General features: G+C 59.3%; 1 protein-coding gene across 1 annotated transcript in view; it reads left to right on the forward strand.

Moving 5' to 3' along the window:
* MYO18A (myosin XVIIIA) overlaps positions 1 to 18,667 on the forward strand; it is a 78,409-nt gene that overhangs the window by 38,898 nt on the left and 20,844 nt on the right. Inside the window, exons 3-16 of the mRNA XM_073879579.1 lie at positions 7,990 to 8,133; positions 9,773 to 9,860; positions 10,064 to 10,170; positions 10,280 to 10,456; positions 10,813 to 11,026; positions 11,241 to 11,383; positions 12,020 to 12,120; positions 12,954 to 13,017; positions 13,213 to 13,357; positions 13,685 to 13,705; positions 15,616 to 15,792; positions 16,022 to 16,112; positions 16,407 to 16,599; positions 17,674 to 17,760. Of these exons, the coding sequence (XP_073735680.1) occupies positions 7,990 to 8,133; positions 9,773 to 9,860; positions 10,064 to 10,170; positions 10,280 to 10,456; positions 10,813 to 11,026; positions 11,241 to 11,383; positions 12,020 to 12,120; positions 12,954 to 13,017; positions 13,213 to 13,357; positions 13,685 to 13,705; positions 15,616 to 15,792; positions 16,022 to 16,112; positions 16,407 to 16,599; positions 17,674 to 17,760 (1,752 nt within the window). The remainder of the gene's footprint in view (positions 1 to 7,989; positions 8,134 to 9,772; positions 9,861 to 10,063; positions 10,171 to 10,279; positions 10,457 to 10,812; positions 11,027 to 11,240; positions 11,384 to 12,019; positions 12,121 to 12,953; positions 13,018 to 13,212; positions 13,358 to 13,684; positions 13,706 to 15,615; positions 15,793 to 16,021; positions 16,113 to 16,406; positions 16,600 to 17,673; positions 17,761 to 18,667) is intronic.

Raw genomic sequence — 18,667 nt, forward strand, 5'->3', positions numbered from 1 at the left:
GGTGAGGGACGCGGAATGGACTTGGAATCTGGGCCATCCCTGAGCCTGAGCTAATAGCACTGCGTGCAGTAATGAGCAAGTCTGTGTGGTTTGTGAAACACCTGATGGTCCTCTGAACTGTGTGCTCAGGAGCTAATGCATGGTGTGATCCTTGGGGGTGTGGGGGGGGTGTGAGTGATGGGCATTGGTGGGGGGCAGTAGGCACAGACCTAGACTCTGCCACTCCTCCTCATTCCCTCTCCACCAGCCCCTCCCTTCCCTTTATCTGCTCCAATCCCAATTTCTAAAGTAGTAGAGCCTGCTCTAAGGAATAATTGCCATTTTCCCTCTGTCTGTAACAGTGTGAACTAACTTTGAAGCTTCGGCCCGTTGAAAATAGCTCTATAGACAAGACGCAGCTTTAAAACTTCAGCGGCCATCCTGCTGGTCAATGTCCTAGGCGCTGCTAATCAGAGCTCGAAAGTAGCTCTCCCCCCGCCCCCTGCCAGGTGGATAATTAACGTGATTCTGGACGAGTTTCTAAGGATCTTTTCCATTAGGAATCAAGGACTCCTTCCAGTGCACCCACCCCCACCTACCCCCACCTACCGCCACCGTGCCCAGAAAGAAAGGCACCAACCTGCCTTTTGCCCATCGTCCCACGTGACTGGGGAAAGAAGAGAAACGAAATCCACTAGGACTGTCTGAGCTTTTGGAGGGAGGGATGCTAGTGAGGGGCGGGCAGAGGGCTCATTCAGACTGAGGCCTGGCTCCTTGAGGTCTGTTCTGAGCCAGTCTCAGAACCGAAGGAACCTTCAGAGCATCCACATTGTCTGTTCTTTTTCCAGATACATTATGGTGGCTGCCGGTTTCCCAACTCTGCCCCTCCCGTCTGACGTAGGCCAGCTAGCGCATAGGCCGAGCATAGCCAGAGCTCAGGCATCCTTCCTTCCTCCACACGGTGCCCCTAACCTTGGGGTTCCCTCCCTCAGCTGCATGGTTGGCAGTGTTGTGGGTCTGAGCTTGGCAAAATGTCTGGCCTCCTGAATCCCTCTGCCTCTGCCCCATTTCCTGCCTCCAGACGGCGCTTAGCTGTCTGTCTGGGAAGGCATCCGGGCTCTGGGCTGGGGGGAGTCACAGGGACTTAGAAGCAAGTTGGAGCCGCCTGTAGGAGTCACCTCCCAGCAGGGCCCCCACGCTGGGGTCATTCCCTCCTCCTTAGTCACTAGGTTAGGGGACTCTTGTTCAGACACTCCTCGTCGGAGCCAGGAATGACTCTTGTCATTTAGCATGAGTTGAGTTATCTGGATCTTTCTGTCCACCCTGTAACCGAGGCCATGATGGCACTCTCTTAAAACAGTCCATGTGAGACACGTGACTGGTGACTGAGGCCAGGGTTTCCCCACTCTGTGGAGTCTGTTCATTCTTGAAGTTGTCCCTGGACGGTTTTGACTCCACGTCCTTCATCCCAGTAGGCCTGAACACGCCGGAACTCTGCCTCCTAGGGAGGGAGGGCCCCTTGGAGGTTTTCTGCCTGTGCTTTTGATGCTGAGTTTCCTGCCCTGACCTGCCAGTGACCTCTCTGTCTGCTCCTGCAGGTTAAAGAGGAAGACAAAACTCTGCTGAAGCCTGGCCCTCCTGGCAAGGAGGAAGGGGCTGTAAGTGCTTCTCTGAGCCCCCCCGTGTGTGTGCCTGGGTGGGTGTGCCCACCTGCCCTCGCCTAGTCCGCGAGGTGGGTCCCCGGAGCAGGCAGGCCCAGAGGGGTGCCCCTTCCTGTCTGGGGTGGCCCAAGGGAATGTGGCTGATGAGGCAGAAAGTGCAGTCCGTGGGATGCCAACTTGGGGTGCGCGGAGGAGATGGGGATCCCGAGGCGCTTCGGAGACCTCCTCTGATACCCCCCTCTTTAGTTTTTACCTTTAGGTCTTGCTTCCTGAACCCTTGGGGGGCCGGAGAGGCCTAGGTGGGCAGACCCTGAGCTCGGGGAGCACCAGATGAGAGCTCAGCTGTTGGACTCTTCGTCCTGCTCTGAGTGGCACAAGACCAGCGCAGGGAGGGATTTCATTGCAGCTGTTCAGTCTCCTCCCGAGATCCCGTCAGTTGCTCGGTGCGCGTGACCCGGAGGTGGGCTCCAGCTGCCCAGGGGGGCGGCCCCAGCTTCTCCCCCAGGTCATTCGGCCTTGAGATAGGGACCCTGAGCAAAGCTGGACTCATTTCAGGCAAGAGAGGGGAGGCACTTCCAGAATAGCCGGGTCTAAAGATGGGGAGGACCGTGACTGGCCCAGGGGGCGGAAGTGCCGTGCTTTGGGACCCCGGATGGTGCCTGTCCCAGCTCCCCCACTTCCTTGGCTGGAGTTTCCATCAGCCAGACATTGTGGCTTCCACCTGATCTGTAGTTAACCCTGCAAGGCGAGCTTGTGATTTCAAAGGGGAAGTGTTTGAGATGTGTGTGGGGGAGGGGCCTCGGAGTATCCAGATAGTCTGAAAAATTGCACATGAAGTGCCTCGAGGACTTCCTGGCACACAGTGAACACTGTATGAGTGTCAGCGTCTGCCGTCATCATTGCCACCACCTTCAGCTGGGGGATGGGGGAGGGGGAGGGGACAGGAGCCGGCAGCTGGGGCCACTAGCCAGCCCCACAGTGCCCTGGCATGCCATGGAGCACTCTTGGTCCAAGAGGCTGAGGAAGAGGCACTGTCAAGCTCTCCTCTCCCCACCCCTGCAGCAGGGCCACCCGTAGCCGAGGTGACTTGACTCCGCTCCGCAGCCTCTCCCCGTGGTAGCCAGGGCTCTGTCCCCTTGGAGCATCTTCCTGCGTCCAAGCAGAGATGGTAGCCAGCCTTGCAGGGCCCAGAGCCCAGGTGCGCCCTGGAACCAAGGTCTTTGTTTTGGGGAACGGGGACTCACTCATGGCTCCTGAGTGGCAGGGCATTGCCTGACCAGCATGGAGCCCCCCGGGGTTGACCTTGCTCACCCAGGCAATGTGGCTGGCTTTGCAGGACATCTGCCCTGCTATTAGCCAGGCTGGCTTTCCCCAGTGGCTGTCCCTTGGGACCGCAGACAGTTGCCACCGGTGTTGGGGGAAGGGTGGGTGCCTCAGGCAAAGTGTGCCAGTGTACTCCAGTCGGGTGCCCAGAGGCTGGGAGGCTGGCTGAGCCAGGGCCCAGCTCTAGGGCAGAGTGAATCGGTGGTCACTTCAGTACTTAACCGTCCGTGGGCCCCCACTGCCTTCTCTTCGTCCTGTCATTCTGTATACATACTCTGGGAGCTGGGGGGCCTCCAGCCCTGGAGAGGTTTGCAGGAGGAAAACTGCAGAAAGCAGGCTGAGGTGGAAGCTTCCTGGGCCCGCACTGGTCTTCGTAGCCCCTGAGAGTGTGGGTGAGGGGTAGGCAATGGCCACAAACCAGAGGAGCAGGAGAGACGAAGCTTGGCACATCTTGGGCCCAGGGATTGCTCCCTGACCGCTGTTCTTGCTGGGATGGGTAGGTTTGGGGTCTGACTGCCCAGAAAGCACAGTGATAGACCGGGGACCACAGAGGCAGGAAGCCCCAGAATGAGGCCTAGGATTGATGGCAGGAATTGGTGGTTGGCCTCTCCGTGCTCCCTCTCTGCTGTGTTTGGGCTCACCTGGGTTGGGGCTGGGTTGCTGCCCTGACGTAGACCAGTGGCTCTGGGACACCTCAGGGGGCCTCTGGGCACTCTGGGCTGGCATCTCACGGCCCTGTGCTAAGGCTGGGGATAGACCGCAGGTGACAGCAGTACCTGCTTGTGCTTTGTGGGAGGGAGAAGCCAAACTTGTAGATGTAGTGTCCTATCTGGAAGATGGACTGAGGGCTTCCTGGGGTAGCCTCTTGGAGCTCTGGATGAATGGAAGGTCTATTCCAGGGCAAGGCGTGAAGTCACACCTCTCACTTCCTCTGCATGGGGAGGGCAGGGACGCAAGGGCTGATGCTAATGTCTGCCTGTATTTGTGTGACTGCAGCCAGAGGGCAGCTCAAAGGACAGCAGTGACCCATCTAGGAGTCCTCAGCCTTCCACCAGCCCTCTACCCTCAGAGACCTCCCAGAGAGCCAAGAGCCCTGCACCCACAATCGCCATGAATGGCCCGGGGGCTGCCGCCGCAGAAGGCCCAAGCGAGGAGGCCCCGGGCCTGTCCCGGAAGAAAGTGGCAAATGCAGTTAGGAAGGTGGTGAGCAAGGTGCTGCCTGGTGAGGAGCCTGGGAGTGCCAAGGAGCCTTCGAGCAGAGGGGTCAGATCCCCCGAGCACCCAGCTCAAGGGAAGAGGGGAGAAAAGGCGGCTCCTGGTCCCAAGCCACCACCTCCTCCGCCTCCTCCACCTCCCCCTGCCCCACCTAAGCCTGAAGCAAAGAAGGAGGCAGCCAAGGACGAGCTCTCTGTTGGTCTACGGAGCCTGATGTCTCGGGGCCGGGGCAAGGACCACAAGCCCCGTGGCAGGCAGTCTCCGGGGAAGGGGGAGAAGCCCTCCAGCCAGGAGCCAGGCTCCTCAGGGAAGCCAGGCTCCCCAGCCAAACCTGAAACCCCAGAAAAGCAGTGCTCCCCAGCCCCACCAGGAGAGCTGGTGGCCCCAGGCTCCACTGGCCCGAAGTTGAACCTCCCTGGATTGCAGCAGTCCAAGTCACCGGCCCCTGATGTGCAGCAGGAGGTACCCGAGTGTGTCACTAACCTCCCATGCCCCTGACCACCCTCGCAGCCAGCTTCCCCGTGCCTCGTCAACATGTCCGCACAGCTGAGACGCTGGGCCGATGGTGGGGCTGCATGGCCTTCCTGAACCGAGTGCCGGAGCCCATGGCGGCCTCTGCTCTGGGATGGGCCCCGCTAACCAGCATGCCGCTGTTCTTCGACACTCTTGCGTGGGGTTGGGGCCTGTTTCCAGGCTGCATGGTGTTGGCTGGAGGCTCCGGACCCCAAGCAGAGGTTCAGATCAGTGCTAGGGTAGAAAGAGAATTTCTGGAGCCCGGTAACCCGTGTTCACCTCCCCAGCCACTCACCCTGTGTGGGATCTCAGCAAGGTCCCATCACTGAGCCTTCATCTGCCAAGTGGGGACAGGACAGGTCTCCAGTCCCTTCTCTGAAGCCCTTGGGGCCGGAAGTGTTTTGGAAGCTAGTGATTTTTGTATTTTAGAAAGTCCTACATGATGAGCAGCAACCTGTAACCAAGCATAAATATTTTCACAGCAAAATCTATGACCGTTCACATGGCAGGGGGATAGACCACAAACAGGTTTTGCCACCAAAATAGTTAAGAAAAAAGTCTTTTGTTTGGGGGAGCTTTTGGATTTTGGAATTGCAAACAAGGGCTAATCCCAGCTTTGAAGAGTTGCTGTGAAGATGAGGAATGCTACCCGCTCTGAGCCCAGTTGCTGGCATGGTGGGTGCTCCACAAACGGTAGCATGGACAGTGATGCTAATAATGGTAGTTTTAATGCCATCATTGCCATCACTCCCTTCTTCAAGCCTGGCCAGCAGTTCCCTCTGGCAGCAGGACTCTTGAGAAGCCCTATGCCTGGGTGGCAAATGGGCACAGTGGGCCTCCTTTGGATCTGAGGCCCCATCTGTCCACAAAGTACCTCTAGGTGGGACTGGAGGCTGAGAGGCAGAGGGCAGGACCTTGGAAGGTGATGCCTACATGGCTGGTCCTTTGGTCAGAGACAATTCTTCAAACTTCCCCATTTTGTGGCGCCTTCTGAGGCCTATGAGGTTTGGCAGGGGAGGAGTCAAGTTTCACCACTGTTTCTCCCAGGATGTTGCATGCTCTTCTTTTTTTTTTTTTTTTTTTTAAGATTTTATTTATTTGACAGAGAGACGCAGCGAGAGAGGGAACACAAACACAAGCAGGGGGAGTGGGAGAGGGAGAAGCAGGCTTCCCACAGAGCAGAGAGCCCGATGAGGGGCTCAATCCCAGGACCCTGGGATCATGACCTGAGCCGAAGGCGGATGGCAGACGCTTAACGACTGAGCCACCCAGGCGCCCCCCGTGTTGCATGCTCTTCTGGCTGGAAGGGCAGGGTAGGGGGTGGGGGGTAGGGCACAGCCTGAAGGCCCTCCCTGCCTGCTACCTCCTGGGATTCCTAAGGTCCCAGAACCTGCCTCGTTCCCTACTCCATTCTTCCTGGGTTTTGCAGAACTTAGAGAAGAGCAGGCTGCAGCTTCCCGGCCCTGCTGGCCTGCTCTGAATCAGGGAAGTCACCTCCTGGCACCCAGGAGTTGGCAGGGGCATTTTGACCTGACGGGCAGGCCATGAGGGAAGTTCAGCCCCTGACTAGAACCTATAAGTAGCCAGAGAGTGTCATGTGCCTGTTCCCGGGCCTTGCTGCCCTCCCTCTGGCTCCCTGTCCCTCTCACCAGGGTGGAATTGGGGGCTGAGATGTGCCCTGACCTGGAGTTCACCCACCTGTCACCTGGGCCTGGGGCAGGGGCCATGTGGGGATATAGGGCCATCCCAGTGCCGAAGTGGTTAGGACTGTGAGAAGGAAGAACCCCAGAATTTCCAGGCACCCGTTCTTTTTTTCTCATCCAATAGTTTAAAAACTCACGTTGATGCCTGGCTTGCCTCCCTGACCCTACTCCACTTGCCCACTGGTTCCCAGCGGCTTCCTGGGCTAGAAGCTTGGCATGCTGCACCCCACTCCCCCCCCACCCCAGGCCAGGACTAACGGTAGTTTAACCTCTAGGCAGGAGCTGCCCCTGAGGTCCGGCTGACCCCCGCAGAGGAGGCCCAGCAGCGCCTTGAGAGGATCTTCACAGCTTCTGTAATGCCACCTCTCATGTATGGTTCCCCAGGCCCTGGCGCTCCTCTTTGCCGAGGCTGGCAGCCAGACTGTGGGTGTCGGGGAGGGCGGGAGGAGCATCCGACTATGGAAGGATGGCTCCATGGCAGCCTGGGGGCCCTCATGTGGCCTTCTCACCTGAAGGAATAAGAGAAGCGCTTTCTAGAGGGTCTGAGCTGTGAGGCCTGTTCCTCCGGGGGACCCAGAGCCCTGCGCCCATGGGAAGGGACCCCACTTGGCTGAGGATCCAGCCCCCTTTTCTGGCCCTGGAGGACATGGCTTGGTGCCAGGGCCTGGTGGGTGGTAAGGCAGGGAGCTCAGTCTCCCTTCTTTTGGTGCACTGGCTCTCCAGACCCAGTGGGGCCTGTTAACTCCTTATAGGCAAGGTCCAAGGCCTGGCTGACTCCACTTCCTCTTCAGAAAGGTCTTTAAGTAATCAGACAGAGACAGGTCAAGCCTGGCCACAGGGTCTGCCCACAGTCCCTTGGTTCGTGGGCAGGTGGCTGGTGGACCCGGTGGCGTGGTTCCTCTGCTCGCCATGGGGTGGTGTGCCTGTCTGCGAGTGGTGCAGGGCGCAGTGGGGCATTGAGGAAGGGGTCCTCAACTTGGGGCTGCTAGTGGTCTTGTTCTGAGACTTGCTGTATGGTGTCATTCTGCGTAGGGGCGGCAGCTCCAAAGGACAGCCCTTGGCACTGGGGGTGGCATTTTTGTGTGTGTTTAGAGGCCAGGGACAGCCCCGTTCTGGGGTCTGCTGGCTACAGGGGAGTCAGGCTGACCAGTGCCCTGAAGATAAGGCCCAGAGCCACTCAAGGGGCCAGGCCCTGAGTGTGGGGAGGTGGCCTGGCCTGGCCAGCTCATAGAAGAGCCTAGTTCAGGATGCATTAGATGTCCCACCCGGGAGAGACTGTGGCCAGAGGCAGAGTGGCATACTCCTGCCCAGGCCACAGTGAATGACTTAGCAGAGTGTCTTCTCCGAGATGTCTCATAACAGGTGTCTCTTCACCAAGCTGGGCCTCTCCTTCCGGGTCTGGCCTCTCCTTCCTGGACTGGGCACAGTTCACCTGCCCAGGCCAGCTTCCCATCCTGGCACTTGCACCCTGCACCCTGGGCAGCCAGAGAGTACCCACCCACTTGGCCTAAGGTGCTTGCTGAAGGGGAAATGCCAACGGTCTGCTTGTCTTCACCCCTCTTTCTCTCTCTCTCTTCTCTGCTTGCTACTGGCAGCTGGACCCTGAGGACGCCTCTCCTGCCCACAGCCAGGTAGGGTGCTCCTGCCCCCCTCAGGAGCCCTCCGCTTCCTCCAGCGACCACCCGCCACCCCTGGCCCGTACCTGGGCTGGCGTCTGTGCTCGGGCCTCGTGCTGGAGTGTAAGGCCTCTTTCCCCTTCTGGCTCCCACCCGGTGTCTGGGGGTGGGGGGATCCTTGGAGGAGGCAGTGCCAGAAGTTTGAGATGGGGCAGTTCTGTGTCAGGCCCTTGGGGAGGGTCCAGACGGGGTGTCACCACTTGAGTCTGGCCTTGTGGCACATGATTTTTAACCACTGGAGCCCAAGAGCCGGGCAAGAGTTCTGGTTTCTAGGGGTTTCAGGTCTGCTCACTCTGGGTAGAGAAAGCCGACAGGCTGAGCCCCTCCCACCTCCCACGCTCAATGCCCAGGCCCGAAGATGTGGCATTCTCTGGCTCCACCTGCTGGCCAGTATGGGAAACCTATCTTTGAATTCATTCTAAAGGATTACTTCTAGGCCCCGACCCGAGCCTTTGATGTCCCCTAGTTGTTAGGTTCCAAACACCTGACCCCTAAAACGTGTCCATTCGAGACAAAGGTTTTCACTTGTATCATGTGATTTGGGCAAAAAATAAGACATTGTGATTTTTTTTTTTTTACAAAGTTACATTTCTTCAACTAACAGAATTAGCCTTTATTTTTTTTTTTTTTAATGTCTTCATTTAACAATTTAAAATGTTGCCGGCCCCGTAGCGATCGTCCTGTGTGAAGGGTGGTTTCACTGGTCATGATTCCCAGAGCCCGTGTAGTCCAGGCTTCTCTCTTGAACGGGAAAGGACCATCAGCAAGGAAGAGGGAGTTACCTGAAGCCCGGATCCAACCTGGGAGTAGAACCCAGATCTCTTTTTCTTTCAGCTCCAAGAAATGTGACAAAGAAAAGACTTATGTCTCCTTGTCCTTCCCGGTCCCTCACCCAGGGGGTTGGTGACACAAAGCAGTGTCTGCTCCTCAGCCTCAGGTCTCCTCTTAGAGACTGACTGTGGCTCAAGCTGCCCCAGTACCCATCCGCGTGGCGCGCAGGCCTTTCCCGTGCCCTTCCCCGCCCCCGCCCCGCCCCCCGTGTCTGGCCATGCTGTTTCATGCCCTTGCATGGCCTTCGCCTGTCCTCCTGAAGAGGCGTGAAGGAGGAGCGGAAAGAAGGCCAGGCTGAGGCTAGGACTCAGGACCCGCAGATCACGTTGCAGTACAGAGTCCTCCGTAGACACTTCTCTCCTCAGGTCTTGAGGAAGCGCCCCTTGCCAGCTGGGTGAAGGAGGGCCTGTTAGTCGGCTGAAGGCAGAAGCTGGGCATGAGAGGTCACAGTAGCAGCAGGCGGGGGACCAGGGGGCGGCGTGCGGGCTCAGGACACCGACCCTACAGGCCCCACGGGGAGGTGGGGAAGAGGGTGGCTGAAGGTGGAACCTGGTTTGCTTTCTTGTGGTCTGTTCTCTTCTGGGCTCGAGTTCTGAGTGTCCCCGTCCTTCCAGACCCTCCAGGCTGGTGTGGTCCCTAACTCCGTGCCCTCATCCTCGGGGCTCCTCAGGACCACCCCCATCCCCTGGCTTCCCCACCTTCTTCCTGTGACGCCTCCGATGTCCCCTGTTCTGTGTCTGCCCCCCAACTGTCCCCCTTACCCAGGGGCTCATCTGGAAGCCCTTCCCCTCACATGTTTCCTCTCTCCTGCTCTCCTGACTCAAATGTTTTCCAGAACAAGGACTGACTGTTTCCGCCCTCCCTCTGATAGGTGAAGACAGAAGAGCAGATTGCGGTGGAAGAGGCCTGGTATGAGACAGAGAAGGTGTGGCTGGTCCATAAGGATGGCTTCTCGCTGGGTGAGTCTGGGGAGGCCCAGCGGACAGATGTCTGGGCCTCTCAGTTTCCAGGGCTGGGTGTGCCTTGCTGGGTCCGGTGAGGCCTGGGTGGTGAGTGAGGAGGGCCCAGGGATGTAGTGAGGAGGAGGCAAGACCAGGAAGGGCCGGAACAGGGTGGCAAAGGTTCCCAGGCCTGTGTCTGACTGTCTGTCCCCGCGCTGCAGGCAGTCAGCTCAAATCTGAGGAGCTCAGCCTCCCGGAAGGGAAGGTGCGCGTGAAGCTAGACCACGATGGCGCCATCTTGGACGTGGATGAAGATGATGTGGAGAAGGTTTGCAGGTGGCGGGCACAGGAAGTGGGCTGGGCAGGGCAGGCCTGTCCACCGGCAGCGCAGACAGATTCTGCTTCTTCAGTGCCTGCCCGCCCATCCTATCACACAGGCTAACGCTCCCTCCTGCGACCGTCTAGAAGATCTGGCTTCGCTGGTATACCTCAATGAGTCCAGCGTCCTCCACACGCTGCGCCAGCGCTATGTCGCGAGCCTGCTGCACACGTACGCTGGCCCCAGCCTGCTCGTCCTCAGCCCCCGTGGGGCCCCCGCCGTGTACTCCGAGAAGGTGCGGCGACCCCAAGGCTACAATGCTGCCTCACGGACCCACCCATGTACTACCGACCCCACCTTCCCTGGCTCCGCCCCTTCCCCTTGGCATCCCACTGGGCTCCTGTCCACTCTCACAGCTGACCTTGGGAAGAGGAGTCATTTCAGGGGGTGGGGACCCGAGGCCCTCCCCCTAACCTCTAACAGAGGCCGGGACTGGGCTGGAATCTTCATTTCCGTGCATGGCCTTAGCCTCCGAATCCCTCGGCCCCCCTGCAGTGAAAGGCCCGGAAAGGTGGACCTTGGGAGTAAGGGGTGACCGAGTGGGACCAGCTAAGAGCCTTACCCCTTCCCTCCGTCCCCCTCCCACCCAAGGTGATGCACATGTTCAAGGGGTGTCGGCGGGAGGACATGGCACCCCACATCTACGCCGTGGCCCAGACCGCATACAGGGCAATGCTGATGAGCCGCCAGGACCAGTCTGTCATCCTCCTGGGCAGCAGCGGCAGCGGGAAGACCACCAGCTGCCAGCACCTGGTGCAGTACCTGGCCACCATCGCGGGCACCAGCGGGAACAAGGTGTTTTCCGGTGAGACAGGACACCTGGAAAACCTGAGAGGGGTGGGGATGGAAGTGCCTCGTAGGTGCCGTCCATTTTCTCCCTGGTTTCTCTGTGTCCTCAAAACCCCTCTGTCCCGGGGCAGTCTGGCCGGTGTAACTCCGAGCCTCTGCGTGCTGGGGGAATAGGCCTGGGCTGGGCGTCTGGAGGCTTTCCTGATGGCCCCCGGGCGTGTCTCCTGCAGTGGAGAAGTGGCAGGCTCTGTACAGCCTTCTGGAAGCCTTTGGGAACAGCCCCACCATCATGAACGGCAACGCCACCCGCTTCTCCCAGATCCTCTCCCTGGACTTCGACCAAGCTGGCCAGGTGGCCTCGGCCTCCATCCAGGTGAGAGACCTCCAGGGTGGTAAGAGACTGGCTGCCTGGGTTCAGGCCCTAGAAACCAGGCTCTCTCCTGTGCCTCATTTTCCTGGGATTCTACCCCAACAAAATGGACCCTGGCTCTAGCAGGGCTGGTTTGCTCCACTCCGGGCCTTCACCCTTCTGGCCGCCCCCCCACACCCGTGTCTTCTGTCCCCCAAGCCTTCTGCCTCCTGCCCTGGGTGGAGCATGGCTCAGCTTCCTGCCCACCCTTGGGGTTCGCCACACCCTACTTCTGGGGCCCTGTCCCTGTGTGCAGGGGCTTCTCGCAGGCTAATTTCACCCAGGTTAAGACTGGCTCGTCAGTCAAGGAAGGTCCGGCTGAGGCTGGTCCCCTTCCAGGCTAAATGAAACATCTCACCACAAAGCGCCCAGCCAGCTCCCTAAGAAGACTGTGCCGGAGGCCTGGGGAGGGCAGCAGGGCCCCTCCAGGAGCTGGGCCTCTCTTCTTCTGCCTGGCTCCCGTTTCTGCCCTGGATTTGACCCTGGGGGCAGCTGGCCGCTTGTTTACAGCCCCCCTCCCCGTTCTCTCTGGCGTGGGGTGGGCGGAGCTTGACCCAGCCCTACCCTCTTTGCCCATACCTCTCCCATGCTGTGCTGTAGACAATGCTTCTGGAGAAGCTGCGTGTGGCTCGACGCCCAGCTGGTGAGGCCACGTTCAATGTCTTCTACTACCTGCTGGCCTGTGGGGATGGCACCCTCAGGTGAGACGGGGCCAAGGAAACGGGGGGGGGGGTGGGGGCGGTGCTCTGGACTCCAGCTCACTGATGGCTCCTGGATCTTGCCACCTGGTTGCATCCTATCCCGTGTGTTTATTGTATGCGTGCCACATATGAGGCCCGAGGTAACAGGACGGTGAGCCGAATGAGCCACAGGCTCTACCCCAAGGAAGCTCCCGAGCCCTGGGCACAGAATTGACCCTCCAGTGTTCCCGGGGCCCTGCTAGGACCTCTGCTACCCCTGAAACCAGATCTGCAGAGGGGAAAGCACAGCAGGATGCGGGTGGCCAGGGACTTGCCTGTAGTCACACGGCTAGTGTGGGGCTGAGCAGTTGTTGGGCCTTTTTCAGCGCCCTCCAGGCTGGCCCTCCCTGCCCCCTAGGTTGGTTCGTCTGCCTGCCTCTTCCCTTTAGTCCTTCAGACTTTCTGTCCTTGTTCTGCGGGGGGGAAAAAAGATAAGTGATAAGGCTGAGCAAGCAGCCCCGGGACATTTTCCTCCTTAGCTCTTCTGGTCACTGAGGGCACGGGCTCTGTCCTGGCTGGACTCGTGCTGCAGGCAGATTCCTTGCTCTCTTTCAGGGGTCTGGCTAGACACTCTCACCAGAGCATCTCTGGTGACCTGTCCTAGGGAGGCTAGTGCTCTGACCAGGCGTCCAGGCCAATTAGGGAAGGCGGCGGCAGCTGGCCTGACAGTAGGGCATGATGGGCAGGCAGAACTCAGAGTCTGGAAGCTGGATCCGTCTGTCTCCACCCTGGTAGGGAGATGGCCCTTGGCATGGGGACCACGCACCATGCTGATGCCTCATTTGTACCCCTAGGACAGAGCTCCACTTGAACCACTTGGCAGAGAACAATGTGTTTGGGATTGTGCCACTGGCCAAGGTAGGGGCCTATGGGGATGGGGTTGGCAGCCCTGGGCCTTGGGAGTAGGGGCCGCCTCAATGCCCCATTCGAGGAGCAGGATCCCAACTTCCGCCTGGAGGCTCTCCCTAGCCTCACCCTCCCTAGGGCCCAGCAGCACGGGGGCACGCCGGGAGGGACAGCCCCTCTGAGACGCGGGCCCGTCTGTCCCTGCAGCCTGAGGAGAAGCAGAAGGCGGCTCAGCAGTTCAGTAAGCTGCAGACCGCCATGAAGGTGTTGGGCATCTCCGCAGATGAACAGAAAGCCTGCTGGCTCATCCTGGCTGCCATCTACCACCTGGGGGCTGCAGGTGCCACCAAAGGTAACCTGCAGGGGTTCCCGGTGGCGCGGCTTGTCGCCCAGGAGAGCTTGCGGAGGCCCTGCCACTCCGTTCGCCCTCACCCGGCGCGGCCGTCTCTGTTAGCAGATACCCCTCTGTTGCTTGCGCCTCTTCCCAGCCCCCCACCTCGGAGCACAAGGCTCCGAGCACCCGGAGAAGCATCTCTGCCCCTGCACTTGGGCGGCAGTGATGCGGAGCCCTGTGAAGAGCAGGGGGGGGCGGCGGTTCCGAGGCCGAGGGGAAAGAGAAGGGCCCTAGGTCAGAGCAGTCCCCCTGAAATAACTCTCCTTCTTGTTCCCTTCCTGACAGAGGCCCCCGAGGAGCAAGCGGGTAACTGACCTTGGCCCCTCCCTGGGGGGTAGAGGCCGCCTTGTCCCGTCTTGGTGCTGGCCCTGGGCTCTCTCTGGGGACTGGGCTTGCTCTGTCCGAATGGGGGGGACTGGCCTGGGAGGAGCCCCGGGTTGAGCAGGGAGAGGGCGCCTGCTGGCCGTGAGGCTTCTCAGCGTCCCAGGCCTAGCTGCTCTGACTCGTTTTGCCTCCAGATCCTGGGACCTCTCAGGATGCCCTCCGTGGGGGCCTAGATGGGGTAGGGTGGGCTTGCCATCTTGGGGCGTTCCGAGGCCGGTTTTCCCGGAGTCTTCTTCCCTTCCCTTCACCAGTTTGGTAGCCAGGGTCTCTTCCTCTTGCATGGCAGGGTGGAGACCACTAGGGGGCAGCAGGCACTGTGGTAACAAATGGGCTGCAGCTTCTGCACTTGGACTTGGGGGCTTGTGAATGGCTAGAGCTTGGTCTGGCTTCCAAGAGCTTTGCTGCCTTCCTCTGAGATTATGTTGAGGGGCGGGCACTCGGAGCACCTCTTCACCCCTTCCTCCCCTTCCTCAGAGGGCTCCTGCCTCTGAACGGCGCCTTGGGCTTTGGCTGCATCTTCTCTGAGATGTGAAGGGCCCCAGGCTGCTCAGCAGGAGCCAGAAAGCACTGGTGGGTGGGTGGGTGCACAGAGAGGCAGGCGGTTCGGTGTCAGGTTCCTTACGATCCCAGCAGGTGGCATCCCTGCCAAAGAGGAAGCAGGCTCTGAGTTAAAGTTGTCTCCAGACTGTGGAGGTGGGCAGGCGGGTAGGCGTGTGGCTGTGTCTTGAGGAAGTTCTTCCCGTCTGAGGAGGTGACGAGACCAGGTTTCCTATAACCCTGTACTCCGTCAGCACTGCCTGCAAGCACACAGATCTGGGTGTGTCCGCACAGGGACCCTGTTGAACAGGGTCTGTTACCTCCTCAGAGCTTCCAGTATTTTCCAGAGGATGTGTGCACGTGTGTGCACGTGTGTGTATGTGTACATGTGTGGTGTCTTTGTAGGTGTGTGTGTGTGTGTGTGTGTGTGTGTGTCAGTGTGATTACACCCGTAAACATACTCCTTTGAGATTGTGTGTGTGTGCACTTGGGTATATTTTTGCGTCTCTGAGTCTGAATGTGGTTGTGTTTTCTCGCCGGCTCATCCTCACAAACCTCCCCCCCCCACACACACACACCCCACGGTCCCTTCCCGTGGACCTGGCGGGTTCAGTTGATGACTGTTCGCTAACATGCTGTTTTTCTTTGCATGCTGCATGCTGGTCCTTTGCCTTACAGAAGCTGCTGAAGGTAAAACCTTATTTCTTGTTAGCTTTCCCTAATTGCGGTGATTAGACACATGTCGGCTGAGGCACGTCTGTCTGCCTGGGCTCTTCCCTTTCCCCTGTGGCTTCTTCCACTTCCCCGCTGTTGGGCCGTGGGGTGGTGGTGGTCTCCCCTGGCAGACGCCTGGAGGTAAGGGAGAGGGTCCTGCTGCATTCACGGAAGGGGGAGGCACTAGAACTCTCTCATGACGTGTCCCCCACAGGCACACGTGGCTCTTGTGCTCATCACAGGGGGGCTGGCTCATCCCCTGACTGTCCTTCCCCAGGTTGGCACCCCTGAGGCCAAGCCCTCTAGAAGAGAGGTTCAGAGCTGCCTGGGCGCCCTCTGGTGGCAGTGCTGTGGCGTTCCCTCCTCTTTTAGGACCTGTTGTTCTCTCCGCCCGCAAAGGACACAGGCGCTGGCTGTCTCTGTTTTGCCTAAAGCCCCTCCGGTGTCATTAGGGCTGGTTTTAACTCCAGAAGATGCTCGGTCCTCAGTTCTGGGCCATGGGAGCCAAAGGGCACAACAGTCATCAGATGGACTAAGGAGAAAGACCCAAGATGCCAGATCCTTTTTTTTCTACCCCGTAGCTGGGCGCAAGCAGTTTGCCCGCCACGAGTGGGCCCAGAAGGCCGCATACCTGTTGGGCTGCAGCCTGGAGGAGCTATCCTCAGCCATCTTCAAGCACCAACACAAGGGCGGCACGCTGCAGCGCTCCACCTCCTTCCGCCAGGGCCCCGAGGAGAGCGGCCTGGGAGACGGCACAGGTGCCCCGAGCCCCTTGGCTGCTGGATGTGATTGGGAGGCCCCATCCAGGCCTCATTGCTGTCTTCTCTGGAGCGGGGGAGGGAGACTGCTGGGGTGAAGAGATGCTTCCGTCAGAGGGAGAGGCCCAGCCCCAGGGCCCCGTGCTGATTTGACCCTGGGTGGCTAGAGAGCATAAGCCCATGGGGATCCCCAGGGGCAGGAGGTAGAGCGGATGCTCTTGCCCCACAGGCCCCAAACTGAGTGCACTGGAGTGCTTAGAAGGCATGGCGTCCGGCCTCTACAGTGAGCTCTTCACCCTTCTTGTCTCCCTGGTGAACAGGTGAGTGCCAGGCAGGGCCCAGGAGCTGCCCAGCCTCCTGCCATGACAAAGGGGGAGTTGATGGCTCTGTGCTGGTGGGATTGCTGAGGCAGCGCCCTTCTCCACCAGCAGAGGGCTCACTGTCCTCGCGGGCGAGGAGAGGCACGTCCTCCCTACGGGGATCCTGGGCATCTGGGCAGGGATGGAGAGTTGGCTTGGGGCAGAACAGGGCCGCCTGGGCGCCACGGGCAGACCAGTGGGGTCTGTTCGGCGGTACTTCCCTGGCCAGCCCTGACCCAGGCTCTCCCTGTGAAGGGCTCTCAAGTCCAGCCAGCACTCACTCTGCTCTATGATGATTGTGGACACTCCGGGCTTCCAGAACCCTGAGCAGGGTGGGTCGGCCCGCGGAGCCTCCTTTGAGGAGCTGTGCCACAACTACGCCCAGGACCGGCTACAGAGACTCTTCCACCAGCGCACCTTTGTGCAGGAGTTAGAAAGATACAAGGAGGTAGCACTTGACCTTGCCTCTGCCTTGACCAACCCCCAGCCCCTGCCCACCCCCCCACCCCCAGCCTCAGCTTCCTGGCACCCACAGGGAGGACGTGTGTGGAGAGGGAAGGCCCCACCTTCCCTGCTTTTGCTCTCTGGCACTTCTGTCTCCCCGTGCGCCCCGGAGTAGTGGTCTTGTCCAGCCCCAGACTATATCCTCACTGTGTAGAGAGTTTGCTCTCAAAGAAGCTGCAGGCGCGTTCGGGGCCCCTGAGAGCCCCTCCTTGCCCACCCTCAAGGCACCTGCCTAGGCCCCGTGAATTGCCACCGCGCAGTTCCTGCCTCCTTGTGGGTCGGCCAGGCCTTCCCTGGCTCCCTGGCTCCCAGTCTATTAAGATGGTGATTGATCATGTAGGGCCCCTCCATGAAAGGGTGTTCCAGATGGGACAAGAACTAGAAACTCTACCTCGTGGGCAGGTGAGATGAATGAACTGGGGAGGATATTTATCTTGGCTGAGAGAAGATTCAGGAAGCAAATGACAGCAGTCTTCAGGCAGCTCAAGGACGATTGTGTGAAGTCGAGAGTAGGCTTACTCTGTATAGTCTCATCAACTGGTGTGAGTAACAGGAATGGGGGACTTTAGCTCAGTGTTAAAGAAGGTTAGAGGACTCGGGCACCTGGGTGGCTCAGTTGGTTAAGCGACTGCCTTCGGCTCAGGTCATGATCCTGGAGTCCCGGGATCGAGTCCCACGTCGGGCTCCCTGCTCAGCAGGGGGTCTGCTTCTCCCTCTGACCCTCTTCCCTCTCGTGCTTTCTATCTCTCATTCTCTCTCTCTCTCAAATAAATAAATAAATAAATCTTTAAAAAAAAAAAAAAGAAGAAGAAGGTTAGAGGACTCTTAGCTGTCCGAAAAGGCCATGTGGTGCCTTGGGAGGTGGTGAACACTTGTCAGAGGGGCTGCTGGAGGGGAGGAGCTCCTGAGAGGGGTGGAAGGGCCGACTTGCTGGCCCAGCGCCCCCTCCTGGCCTTCAGCCTAGGGCGGCACCCCCTCAAGGGGCCTGCGCTCACTACCCCTCTCCCGTCCCTCCTAGGAGAACATTGAGCTGGCATTTGACGACTTGGAGCCAGCCGTGGATGATTCTGTGGCAGCCGTGGACCAAGCCTCCCATCAGTCCCTGGTAGGAGTTGCAGCGAGGGCCTGGGCTGACCCTTTCTCCCCTTGTCTGTCCCTTCCCCTCAGTCGAGCCCTTGCTGTGTAAGCTACCGTTGCATGGCTGGTCTGGCCCGGAAGGTAGCACTTCCTTCCGCCCTGGTGCAGTGAGAGCTCCAGGCCCCAGGTGTCCGAGCCATGCGGGGGGAGGCATACCTGCCCCCTCCTCCCCAGGCCCTGTTCTGTGCCTGCCTGAGCCTCATGTGTGTCTGCCAGGAGCCTGGTGTCTCCTTCTTGGTGGTGAGGGCTGGGCTGGACCCAGAGGACAGAGTCATCCCTCCCACTGTCCCCAAAAGACTGGTGCAGCCAAGCAGAGTGGGTGAGGCGTCTGTGCAAATAGGGAATGCGTGCCTAGCTCCAAATAGGAGCCCTCACCCCTCAACCTTCGGGGCAGGCTTTGTCACACTTTGGATGAGGATCTCGGGCACTTTGCTGCCTGGGGCCCTGGCTGGCCTGATGAGCACTTGGCATGTGCTGACTGTCTTCAGTTAGGGAAGTTTCAGAAGGCACTTTACTAGAGAATTGGCATTTTTGCTAGGCTGCCGCTCCCCATCTCTGCTTTGACCCCTGCCTCCTTCTCCATCTTCCTTGTGGGCAGGCCCTGCTGTGCTAACAAGGGGATGGGGCCCCAGGGAGAGTGAGTGTCCCCCTGGGACTAGTACTTAAAGTACCCAAGTTCCATGTCCCCCCACCCAGGGAAGCTGGCTTTTCTTTTCCTGACACCTGGGTTCCCAGCTGGCCTCCGTTGAGAGCCTTTGCCATTCCCAGGAGATGTGGGGAAGTCAGTCCCTGTGGCTTAGGAGGGGCAGCATGTCAGCGTGTTTGGATGGGCCTTGGCTATTCCTTGGCTATTCCTTCCCTTTCCTGCTCTCCCT

This window comes from Callorhinus ursinus, unplaced genomic scaffold (genome assembly GCF_003265705.2).
Source record: "Callorhinus ursinus isolate GAN/ISIS: 27379988/994484 unplaced genomic scaffold, GSC_fseal_2.0 scaffold34, whole genome shotgun sequence".
Lineage (NCBI taxonomy): Eukaryota > Metazoa > Chordata > Mammalia > Carnivora > Otariidae > Callorhinus > Callorhinus ursinus.